The sequence below is a fragment of the Dermacentor albipictus genome, chromosome 5 (genome assembly GCF_038994185.2).
Source record: "Dermacentor albipictus isolate Rhodes 1998 colony chromosome 5, USDA_Dalb.pri_finalv2, whole genome shotgun sequence".
NCBI classification, from domain to species: domain Eukaryota; kingdom Metazoa; phylum Arthropoda; class Arachnida; order Ixodida; family Ixodidae; genus Dermacentor; species Dermacentor albipictus.
Window position 1 is genome coordinate 94943618 of NC_091825.1, and position 12403 is coordinate 94956020.

Below are 12403 nucleotides of genomic sequence, written 5' to 3' on the forward strand. Positions count from 1 at the left end.
TGATTCCCAGGTATATAAGAAAATCATCTAGGGAATGAACTCTTGGCGCTACAAGAGTGAAGTGTGAACGGGAATACGTAAAGGAAAGAGAATAAGCGCACTTTTACTGATGTTCCGAGGCATATGTATGTTCTGAATCCAAGTTTCAAGAATACATAAGTAATATTGTAATGATTGATAAAGTGGATGTAGATCTTCATTCGATGCAAAAATAAGAAGTGATGTCATCGGCGTAAACGTGCACATTAATGCCCTGGAGCAAGGAGATGGAGCTTAAAAAATTAATATATTAAATAAAACATGAGATAACACTGGCACTTCTGCTTATACACAGGCGATGAACATCCGCTTTGAAAACAGTAGAATTATCTGTCCCTTAGAAACTCCGAAAGCCATCTCGTGATGTATTTCAGAAGCATGTACTTCTCTAGTTGCTTTATCAGTATGTCACGTCCCACGGGATCATAAGCCTTAGCTAGATCTACGGCGCAGCGCCATCTAGGGTCGGTCACCAATGCTGGGTATTGGCGACGAGCAAGTCGTATGAAACTCTAACGTGCGTACACCATGTCGAGCACCGAGTTCTAAAGTTAGTTTAAGTGGGGCTAAGTATTAAGTTTTCAGAAATGTAGGTCGTCATTCGGCAATTCAAGATTCTTTCTGCTAGTTTAACCAAATTGGATGTGAGAGAAATCGGCCTAATATTATCTAAAGCATATCCACCTCCCTGTTTTTTTTAGGTATCGTAATTACCTTAGCAAGTTTCCGTGTATCCAGGCATTTTTAGAGTAATTTACCATATTCAAAGTTTTTTGCGGGGGCAATTCAAACAGAATCTTTATCAGGGCTGTGGTAATTAACTCCATCTGTACCTAGCTTTGACGAAGGCAGAGAGCGATCAACATCCGCCAGTTCTTCTAATGTGACTTCACTAAAGTCCTCCAGCGGTAATGGTTCAAGGAAACGTGCAATTGCCTCGGTATCTCATCGTGTCATCCTCTTCATTTTCCTAGAGACTGTTCTTACGAGCAGGTGGCATTGTAAAGAAATACATGCGTTCAGACGGAGCAAAGCTATACTAGATATATGCGCTAAACATTAATTCCACCAGAAAACACTTACATTTACGCACGTACGCTAGAGTACTCCTACATGATTAGGTGCTATTTGGGTCACAATAAGCGACGCGGCTGTGCGCAGGCGAACTATATTTAATTGGCGACGAAGCGGCTTGAATTACATGGAGACGAGGAGGAGACTTCTGAAAACAGGTTGCAGCGTAAGGAAGACACGCGTTCAGAGTCTAGACGGAGCAAAATTATAGCACGCGTCAAACTTATAGCTCCACAAGAAAAAAAAACGTGAAATAAGAAAAGATTTGTGTAGACGCACGTGAAAAAAGAAAAGAGAGACACTGATGTAGACGTAATTGAAAAACGCTTCCTGCGAGTAGTGCGCTTACGCTAAAGCGCGCACAACCCGGCTTTCGGGGTAACGAATAGAAGACATCGAAGTGTGGGTCCACGAGCGCGCGGTTCACGTTCGCATCACGCAGTCGCGAGCCTCGGGAACGCCGAACAGACGCCGGAGTATTTCCCTCTTACGGCCACGGCATCGATGTGGAGGAATCTTGAAATCGTGGGCTCGCTTCAGTGCGGTTTTTTCAGGCGCGACTTAGCGACCAATCATGGACGACAACTTGGGAAAGGAAGACCGCGTTCTCCTCTTCGGCGGGGGCTGCCATATGGAGCTGAAGGCGCTCTGCTCTGTAACGCTTTCTGCGGTCGTCTTTCGATTCATAGCACACGTCACAGACTATATGAACTGGGCGAGTGCTCCAACTTCAGTCACGGTATGCGTCATAGACCATTACTTCTGGCAGCCGGACGAGTGTGTGAACTGCACTTTTCAGGCTCGTGGCACACGTCGTGGACCACTGGTTCCAGCAGCTGGACGAGCAAGTTGACCCCTCGTCTTCATCGTGGCACACATCATGGGCTCCGAATTGGCGAGTATGCCAGCATCAGCCATGGTACCCTCCATGCACCACTAGTTCTGGCAGCCGGACGAGTGTGGGAACTTCAGCTTTCCGAGTCATGGCGCCTGTCGGGGACCACTGGTGATGGCAGCCGGACGAGCACGTTGACCCCTAGTCCCCGTCATGGCACGCGTCGGGGACTCCGTCAACTCGGCGAGTCTGTAAACCTCAGTCGTGGCGCGCGCAAAGGACCGCTATTACTGGCAGCCAGAGAAGTGCGGCAGCTTCGTCCTTCATGTTCACGGCATACGTCATTGGCCACTAGCGACGGCAGCCAGACGGACGCGCTGGCACCTCGTCCTCGCCATATGGCACACGTCGCGGACTCCGTCAACGTGGCGAGCCTGCCAACCTCAGTCGCGGCACACGCCACTGCATGGTTACAGCATCTGGACGAGCGCGCCGATCTGTGTTCCGATTCAAGGCTCAGGTCAGCAGCCACGGGATTCCGGCGCAAATTTTCGTCTTCCAAGCCGTGGCACATGACATAGACCACTGATTGCGGCAGCATATGCGGCAGCCATTTTCATTTCATTTCATTTATATACGAGCATATATATTACTTTGTCTCTCTCTCTCTCGTGTTTGTGTGTTTATCAGACTGACTGTTTACGAAATAATCTTTGCATTCTACGCGTTTTCATTTATTCACCACAATTGCAGGTTTCTAAGTTTATACGCCTAACATTATCTAAAGTCCGCCGCCGCCGCCCAAGTTTGGTCAAAATTATCAACTTCTCAAATATTATAATTAGATGAAAAGTGTCAATGGGAAGATTGTAGAGCGACATGAAAAACTCCCGATACAGCTTTCTGTCGCTCAATACGTGCTACATAAAAGTGTTTTTCCGAGCGTGAAAGAAGCTCGCAATTGCACGCGAATTTGCTGCGCGACTGGCCGCTCGAGGCACTTTGCGTGTATTTGCGGGGTTCTTTCACGCTCGGAAAAACACTTTTATGTGCAATGTATTGAGCAACAGAAAGATGTATCGGGAGTTTTTCGTGTCGCTCTACAATTTTCCCATTGACACTTTTCATCTAAATGTGATACTTGAGAAGTTGATTAATTTAGACTAATTATCTGGTTAGGAGGAATGAAAAAATAATAACTTGAGTATCTCCAAGCGACGGCAAACAACATCACCTTGGTTCTGTCCAGCTGCGTGTCATTCGCATATTTTAAACTCTGGCCAAAGTTAGCTAGGACACCCTGTATACCGTATAAACCTCCCAGAAGTAAGTCACCGATGACTCCGATGAAGGCCGGAACGATTATATATATATATGTGTGTGTGTGCGCGCGCACTTTTTTCACATACGTGCAAAAAAAAAGGAAAAAAAAGCGAAGAAAATACTTAATCGAATATAGAAACACGGTACATTGTTATGGGACAGAGCTAACACAAAACTGAAAATAGCCTGCTGAAAAAGTACACGTTTTTTTGAAGGGCTTGATTTCATTAGCGCGCGTGTTTTAAAATTCTGTCCGTACCGTCTTGGACCCTCTATACATAGTAAATGCCGGCACATTCTTCAGAATTCCCCTTTCCTTCGTGTCGATGTGACGTCAGATCGATGGACATTTCAAAACTATTTTGCGGATAGGGCGCCGCGCAAGAGATCGAGAACGGCGCTAGAGCCCTTTAAAGCAGTCCCTGGGCGTTCCCTTCGGGCCATAACGGTCATTCATCATCAGGCGCCGGTAGATCGTTCTTGAAAGAATGCCACGGGAAACGCCTCCAGTTCTTTCGTTCCGCCTCCGAGCCAAAGGAGGCGATGCACTCCCCCCCTCACACACGCCTTTTTTCTTCTTTTCTTTCTTTGGATGGATGGATGGATGGATGCGAAACTTTTTGGATGCGTTTTTTTTTATTCACTCTCTCTAGGCGCCGAGTGTTCGTCTCCGCTAGAAGCTAAAGCAAGTATACGAAAGCAAACACACACGAGTAGGCGTTGACTCGAGGCACGCAGTGCCATCCGGGTGTGGCAGTCCGTCCGCGGGCGCCACTTCTGAAGAAGTCTGGGATTCAACACCGAGAAAGAACTCGGGCCAGTATCCCCAACTGCTTGTTTCTGTTTTCTTCTGTGTGTGTGTGTGTGTGTTGTCTTCGCTTGAAGGAAATCTTCGCAGTCGCGGAACTTTGTCGCCGCGTCCTTGGGAAAGCTACAGTAAGGGGAAATCGCACAAAGAGTCCGGGGAGAGTCCGTTCTTGGCAGATACAAGTCCATATAGTATGCGTTTGGTCTCTGTGCTTATACGTGAAACCATCGTACACTTGAGAAAAGGAACATGTTACCGAGCTGAACGGGTTTGTTGCTGTAGTGCACGTGATGTAATGACTAAATAGCAAAGAAACAACGATAAAGTGATAGAACGGGACAGTGCCGTACGCTACTTCCAACAACGTGATTTTTTTTTTAAACAATGGCACATAATAAACATAGGCCACACGCGGAGTCATCACCCATGCGCAGGGTAGCTAAAGATAGGTGTGTTTACGTATTGCTTATAAGTTATGACAATGAAGCATGATCCGTAACTTCTGCAGCGTTTTTCAGTCGTCCCCTTCTCTCCCTTCCCAGCTTTCTTTCGTGAACTGCTTTCTTGCCTGTTTGGGAAGAAACTAGAGCAGCCGCGAGCCCCACGCCCGCACTCAGATTCCTAGCCTCAACACGGGAAATGCCGCACAGGAGTCTGCTTTCTTCGCAAATCCACGAAAAGGGCGAAGAAAGAGCGGCGGCACATATACCTCCTCCGAGGATTCCCGAAAGGGAAAGGCCGAAGTTTTCGGGAAGAACGGTTCGAGGCGAGGGTCAGAAGGGATCGCGGTGGGGAAAAGCGCGCCCTCGTTTTGCCTCGAAAGGCGACGCAGAGGGAGCGCGCAACCGCCTCGCAGGGGAACGCAGCAGTGGGGGGCGGGGCGCGGGCCTCGGGGAACAGCGAAAGGGAGGCCCGGCGCCCCCCTTTTCTTTCCCCCTGGCCCGAACAGCGCTGCGTGCCGATGACTGAAGAGGAAGGCCCGCTGCGCGCGGTCGGAACATGCCGCCGCGGCCGCTTTCTGCTGCCGTCGGCGCGCGTTCGATCCTGAATTTAGATCGCGGCCCCTCCCCTTCCAGAGACGCGCCTGGCGCGATCTTGCCGCACCCGAAAAAGGCGACGCCTTCGACGTGTGCGCGCCAGCGGGCCTCAATTTAGCTTTCGGCAATTAGCCGCTCATACTTCTTTTCCCGATTCGGGACCGCCTTTCCCGATTCGAGGGGAGTTATAGGAAAAGGCGCGTTGTCCGCCGTTCGCGGTTGCAAAGCGATCGAGACGCTGCAGGAGCCACAGAAGTGCGCGCATGGGGAGGGAGGGGGAGTCCTGCAAGAGACGCGCTTTTGTGGCGAGGAAGTCTGTAAGAAAAGTGGGCGTCGACTGCACAATAAAAATGGAGTTGGAGGAAGGGTGGAGGTGGTACGAAGGAAACCATTAGCAATCAGCCGCAGCGAGCAAATGGATGATCGCACATCGCCACCGCTCCCTCTGAGCGATGCATTTCAACGGTCACTGTTTTAAATTTTGCGATCAGAAACAGTTGAAAAATTGTTCGCGTGCTTTCCCTTTATTCTGTATTTTTTCATAGCAGTAGTCTGAGACGTTCACAGCACAACATTGCCCGTAACAACTGTTACAGTAATTCAAACGAGTAAAGTTCGTCTGGCAAACGGTCTGGAAAAATGGGGCCAATGGAGTCACCGACATCAGCGTTAGGTCCGTTGTTTGCACTACTCGTGCTTACTGCATTTCATAAGTGCATCATATTTTGCTAGATGTATATACCAGTGCTCCGCTGCACACAGCAAAATTTGCCACGTAAGGCACCCGTTGCGAAGCTCCACAGTGCCTCGCAAAGTCCGTGACACTATACTACACTGCAACCAAATTCATTCCCGCCACAGCATGAAAACAATTATCGCTACTTAACTGAACTTTTGGTTGCGAAACCCTTTTTAATGCGTTTACAAGAATATTTGAAAGCAGTGCTGACACATCTTTAACTTCTCATTTTATTTAATTAAATCAAGGTACAAAGCATCGAAACACTAGAAGAAACACTGCCAAGCATCATAGAGCGCCTAAAAAGTTTACCATAAAACTTCCGTCAGAACCCACCTCATAGTAAACGTTGGGCTCATTTCTTGTGCTTCGATGATGTTTTTTGGCCATTTCCTTGACGAGGGGAAAAAATGAAACAAAAATGTAGAAACACGCTGTGCCATCTAGCGCTACCGTCGCAAAGCCCACGCATGTGCGAATATATTACTCGATAAATTTTAAAGGCTTTTCTTTTTCATTGAAGAGCACACATACCAAGTGGAAAATATACAGTGACCCAAGTTGTCCCCACGGTAGGTTTTAAACCCAGCCCAACGCTTTACTAGACTGCGTTGAGATGATTTTGGCCAGACATGTACAATGACCATTTAAATTTCAATGAAAAATTTTAATTTGTTGCCAGAGTTCAGCGGCCGAGGACGACATCGATCTTAGTATTGCGAGAAAGTAATTTGTCTTCACGAAATAAATATAGAAGACCCCAGTCAGTCAGAAACACTTCTCCAAATTTTACCAAATCCACATTTTGGTTAGCTGCCTCGCTGAAAAAGTATTGTGGCTATGGTTCTAAAAATAGTTTACTATATACTGCAGGTCATTAGCTTTGATCCTAGCTAATAACCACGGAGTATCATCCAGTATATGGAGAAAAAGAATAGCAAGAATGAAACATTTCAGAATACCGGCCGAAGTGATTTTTTTTTTCTGCACGTCTATGAGTGCCATTTTCAAATTTTGTAGGCCTGTTGAAATGAAAGTTATTAAAATTTCAGGCAAATACCTTTCCCGTCGTCAACACTAAAAATGCGCAAGAAGGGCTCAAGTTAGGCCCCATTTTAGTAAATTAGCGATACTTTATAAATATTGATTTTAAAGAAAGGCCACCTTCGAATTTCTGAAAAATTTTCCGAATTAAGTGTATTGACTTGAACCAATATTCTCTGGATAATCATGTTGCTTTGTTTTGGAATCACGAAGCGATAAATGTGACCATATAAGTGGGAGCACTGCTGCAACACAACGCCTGGTACTTGCACACTCACTGCTGTTTTTTACTACGTTAATATGCTTCTGGATGGTTCAGAAAGTGTGGATGGACAAATGAGAGTATTTTTGGGTGAAAGCACTCAACATGTTCCTATACAGGAAATCACAACATGTGTGGACACTGCTGCGTAGCAAGGCGTGATAGTGATAAGCAGCATACATGCGTAGACTATGTTGTCTGGCGACGTCAAAGGCAAGAGTACTTAAACAGAGCACTGAATAAACATCGTCATTTTCCTGGTTCTCGACTTGGCATGTGGTTTGATACACAAAAGTGGCAACAAGAAGGGGGGACTCCATGGAAAATTATGATAAGTGATGCGACGTCCCCCAAAGCAACCGCTCACGATCAGCTTGTGATGGCGCCCGACTGGCCGCTGGAGCTTAGCAAAGCAGACAGAGCCTGGGAAACCTACCAGGTTTGGCTGGAAGCGTATTTTGAAGGTAATGATCACCTAGCAACAGTAGGGTGGGCCATTGTCGCATGCATGGACTGGAGTGCTTCCTCCCGATATAGGGCCTTTTTAGGCACATATCCTGTGTTTGATTCATAAGAGCGGAGAGGATCAAAGCACTTTTCTTAGCCAATCGCAAATGTCGTAGCTTGATTGTTGAAGGTGTACAGCACCACTTTCAGTACACCACAATGAGCCAACACCACAATGGGTGAAGCATTGCATCCAGCACGTCCGCAACGCAATGATGATCTGAAAGGAGGAAGTCTAGACAAGGGGCTGTATTTTAAAAAAACTTCTCTCTCTTCAATGCGATGAAAGGCACATTACTCCCAAAATCTGCACCTCATGTCCCACGAGTTGGCTTCACCGCCACACAGTCGTGCCATGCAACAGGGTGACATCACGTACTGAAATGCAATGTGCGAGGCAAAAACCCAAGCTCACAAGAAATGAAATGCTATAGTCACTTTGAGAAGACAAACAGTTACTGAAAATATGCAATTTTACAGATTCAGATACACAGGAGTGAAGACCCCCGTGTATCTGCGATTGCTCTCTTCCACATTAGATCAGCTTGACAGTTCCACACTCACACAAAGCAAAATTCTTGGACATTGGCCTACCCAGGCATCAGCACGAGCAGCTATAAAGCCCTGCTACGTCATATAAAAGAATTAGGATTGTGTGACAAACTGACTGGGTGACAGAATGCATTGTATGGTGTTCATGTATGCAACAATGTGTGACTGTATGGACTTAACAGATTGTGTGAAATTGCTCACACATACTCTAACGTTTCCATTGTTTCTTTTGTCTCTTCTTTGGTACCCTACTCCAGTACAGGGTAGAACTCAAGCTAACCTTCTGCCTTTACTTTTATCTCTCTTGTGCCTTGGTTTAGTGCAGACATAGTGCACGGAAAGCAGCACCAACCTTAATTTGCCAGATGCATTACAAGACAGAAAAGTGTTTATTTTGTACAGATGGAGCATGTTTTGAAGCTAGAGGTTGTGCTGGCTAGAAGCCAGACTGCCTGCCCCGCCTTGAAGGTGGAACTGGTCCACCGCGCATGGGAGGTGTTGAGATGGCAATGTCCAGGTAGTCACCGATCTGGAACCGGCAGGCATTGAGGGTCTTGTTGTCGTCGGAGCCCTTCTGTCCTGAGCAGGTTGTACCAATGTCCCGCATGCGATAGCCCGGACCCCGAACATCTGGGAACACCAGTGCAAAGTCAAAAAAGGTGCCCTTTCGCCGAGCGTCTCGGTTCACTTCTTTGACAAGGCTGGTCAGCTCCTTCAAAGTAGCATCCATCCTGAAACCAAAGCATTCTTTGAGCTTGATGCAAGTAGGGACAATGAATGAACTGTCACCATAACATTCAACAAATTGTTCGTTAAGCTCCACAACCTTATGACCCATTGGATGTGTTAGGTACTGTTCTGCTATTGCTCGGTACATGCCCCACAATGCCACAGATTCAATCTTTCGTAGGATTAGCAATATAATGCTGGAATAAATGCCATGCATTTCAAAGAATATTTGCATGAATAAAACCTAAACACAGCTGTGATGAATTGAGATAAAGTGCAATGTTTACTTTTCCAATGACTGCTCCACTTGTTCATCTCAGCTGGAGTGGCGCTGATAGCAGTGTCCTGACAATCGTTCCTTTTTTTTTATTTACACGGTGCATTTGTGGTAGCTCTTTGAAGCTGACATTTGACAAAGGCGCCTGAGCGCAACAATAGGGAGGTGAAGAAACAGCCAGGTTACATCATTGAGCACTGCTTTCCTCATTCTCACCCAAAAATCTGGGAAGGTTTTTGTGTGTGCTCAATGGCTGGCATTGAGTGCAAGTGATATCATTGTGTGAACGTATCAACTGGGCATTCCTATCATGGTGCATGATCTTGACAATCCATACACAAAAGGAGCATTAAGTTGTCAAGGGGGTACTTTGGACAGAAAGTCAGTGAAATCTTTCTACTATACTCTTCTCAGAATATCTTTTGGTGTTCATGCAGTGCACACTATGGCCTGCTCATAGTTGGAGAACTTGAGCCACCAGCTCTTTAAACTGGAGCGGGAAACCAGCTGGGTGGGGAAGTGTGAAAATGCTGCATGGTGAACCTAAACTAACTGTGTGTTGGGAAACTTACGTGCTACTGTGTTTAGCGAATGCAGTGAAAGAAAGCCCTCGGAGAGCCCTATCACAAGCTATCCAGCGAGGCATAAATGCTGGTAGAGAACAAAACAGCACACGACTCAACGCATACTTTACGAAAGCACATTGTGAACACTGACATAGTTGACAGGAACTCTGTTGAGTCTATCGCAACTTTCAAAAGAGTTTTCAACTCTCCCGAGAGTCGTGGCCAGTATTTTGCAAAAGTAGTCGACATGCAATCACACGGTGCCTCGCAAAAACGTCCCTGAAATGAAGATGCCACTCGAAAGGTGTCACAAGGCTGGCGAAAAGAAGCGAGTAGTAATTAGTGAGCTTGGATTTTCAGTTGTGTAAGAGACTCGGAGCTCCCACGTTTTGACAAGCTGTGCCACATGCACTAGAGGTAGAACTGTGGACACATTAAATCCCTTGCTCGCTTTTAGCTGTTTAACATTAACACAGTGCTGTGAACGGAACATCTGTAACATACTAAACTTGTATGCCTCAGAGCACTTCAGACTGTAACAAACTTGACGGAGTCGGAATTGCCGCAAAATTGGAGAATGGAAGCAGTTTCAAACGGCGCATGTCCGCGGTTGAAGCGGCGCAAAGGCCACGTTCTCGCGAGGCACAGATGTCGCAGCTTTCGGAACTCACCATGTGTAAATCTGCAGCTCGTTGCTGGGCACGTTGCCTCTGGAGTACTCGCTCATGGAATGATGCCTGGAGTTGTTGAGGAACACTCGTAGCAGCAACGGGCACGTCTGCACACAAAAGAAAACGGCACTGAACTCGCGAGACAAGTCGCACCGCTCGCCTCGTTATATCAGAAACAGCGATTGGCCGGCGAGCACATAAATTTGATGTTCGGGTGCTACGAGACGGTTTCCAAGCACTCATATGACCTTTCAGCGACATTACTAACCTTTTCTCGGTCAATTGGCTTCTCATTTTCATTCTTCTCTTCAACGACGGACTCCATACCGATACCGTAAACCATAGAATAAAGAACGCCGTAAACAATGGCGACTGCGCCGGTACCCTTGTTGCCTGCATTGACACTTCGACGCGTTCACGACGCGTTTTACGAGCTGCTTCTTGCGTTATAAATAAACTACTTACTGCAGCTGAACATCGAAATTTTAAGCTAAATTTAATGCTTTTTTTTAACTTGAGAAGTCGTAATAAAAATGGAACAAATGTGCGGCCAGGCTGAAACAGCGCTCGCGCTCGCTTCATGTGCTTGAAAGGCATGGCGGTGTCCTGCGCGTCGTGAAGTCTATTTTTGTGCATTCTGAGCGCCTTTAGTTTTTCGAGCTCAATTAAGCATTGAAATAGCGAGGCTGTAAACATAGCTGCGCGTCTTGCTCGTACGCTTGTGGTTGTGCCTTCGCTTTGCGTTTTTCCCGGTTGTCTGTGCGTGCGCTACTCTCTTCGGGTGCAGCTAGTCAACTGACCCTCAACGACTGGTCAGCTGAGCGATTTGCGTTTACAAACCCCGTCCCGACAGACGTCTCTGGAGGAAAGCGCCTGCTCGCCACAAAGCCTCATCGTGCACTGTTGTATCCTGTCCGAGTTGTGATGGAAACCGAAGTACAAAGAGCCGACGAACTCTTCGGCACCGAAGAAGACCCGCGAGATGCGAAAGCGGTCGTTCCTAATTTGGTAAGGCGTTGCATTTCGGGCTGCTTTTAACGCGTAACGTGCGACTCGGTGTCGTTGATAATCTCACTGCGTCGCAAGTGTGACCTTCCACGCGTATCCCTCGTTACTCAGTGGAGTGGATAAGAAGCTTTAGCTTGTGAACTCTCGTTTACTGGCGGTCTCAGCTGTCCTAAGCATATCGGCGACGTGACAGCCAATAATTCAGGTTTATTTAAGTACGTCAATGGAGAGCTTCACAAAGTGGTTTACCAGCCCTAAATAAGAAGACGCAACATAACATTTTCGACCATTTAACGGAGACAAGAACAGTAATTGGCAGCAGCACACTTCAGTTTTACTTCTATTACGATTGTTTGGTTTCTAATTGATTAAGATGTCGCTTGGAAGCCCTGCGTTAGAAAACGGGGCATATTTTCATCCTTTTATTTGACTGTGTGGAAATAAATCTGTTAGTATCTTCCTGTATTGTTTTGGCTAGCTTACATGAGCTTCTTTGCACACATTGTGTTTTAATAAACTCCTCAATAGTGTATGAAACATTTTATTTATTTTATTTATTTATTTAAACATACCTTACAGAGCCCAACTGGGGCATTGATTAGGGGGGCGGGGGGGGGGGCGATGCCTGAAATTTATACATAGCAATCATGAGTGAAAACACCTAATGTAAACAAAGTAGATGATGTAAGCATAGTATCCGCTATTGATGTGAAAGGGAACAATTAACATAAACAGTAAATACATTTGTAAAAATACAGCTAGCATTTTAATAGCGAGTACGCAATTAAGATACCCTAACACTACAAGCAAGCTTATCATTTAAACACCCACATACACAACATCACCTGGCGCAAAATACACAACGGCATCAATGAGAGAGTAAGCTTGCTTAAACACTGTTAAATGGCCAGAAAAAGGAACAAAAGCAGATA

At 46.3% G+C, this 12403-nt stretch overlaps 2 protein-coding genes and 1 long non-coding RNA gene across 5 annotated transcripts in view; 2 read left to right on the plus strand and 1 right to left on the minus strand.

Annotated features, from left to right (window-relative positions):
• The first annotated feature begins 1561 nt into the window (after nt 1-1561).
• LOC135918625 (uncharacterized) lies at nt 1562-2613 on the plus strand. Its single transcript, XR_010569710.1, has 2 exons — nt 1562-1852; nt 1913-2613. It is a non-coding gene; the product is annotated as an uncharacterized lncRNA (long non-coding RNA).
• Nucleotides 2614-8590: 5977 nt separating this feature from the next.
• On the minus strand, nt 8591-10887 carry Bin1 (histone deacetylase complex subunit SAP18). Its single transcript, XM_065452279.1, has 3 exons — nt 10732-10887; nt 10464-10570; nt 8591-8951 (listed from the first exon to the last, which is right to left on the minus strand). Exons 1-3 carry the CDS (start codon nt 10804-10806, stop codon nt 8657-8659), a joined length of 477 nt encoding a protein of 158 aa, XP_065308351.1. The 5' UTR covers nt 10807-10887; the 3' UTR covers nt 8591-8656.
• Nucleotides 10888-11022: 135 nt separating this feature from the next.
• The window catches only part of LOC135918646 (alpha-taxilin-like), a 48676-nt gene continuing 47295 nt past the window's right edge, over nt 11023-12403 (plus strand). For all 3 annotated transcript variants that reach the window (XM_065452277.2, XM_070538618.1, XM_070538619.1), the window contains exon 1: nt 11023-11471. In XM_065452277.2, the coding sequence (XP_065308349.1) occupies nt 11388-11471 (84 nt within the window). In that variant the 5' untranslated portion in view covers nt 11023-11387. The remainder of the gene's footprint in view (nt 11472-12403) is intronic.

Coding starts and splice junctions, on each gene's coding strand:
- Bin1 (XM_065452279.1), bottom strand. CDS start 10,806: ATGGTTTACGGTATCGGTATGGAGTCCGTCGTTGAAGAGAAGAATGAA. Junction 10,571..10,731: donor AGCCAATTGACCGAGAAAAG/GTTAGTAATGTC, acceptor TTTTGTGTGCAG/ACGTGCCCGTTGCTGCTACG. Junction 8,952..10,463: donor GAGCTGCAGATTTACACATG/GTGAGTTCCGAA, acceptor CTTTGGTTTCAG/GATGGATGCTACTTTGAAGG.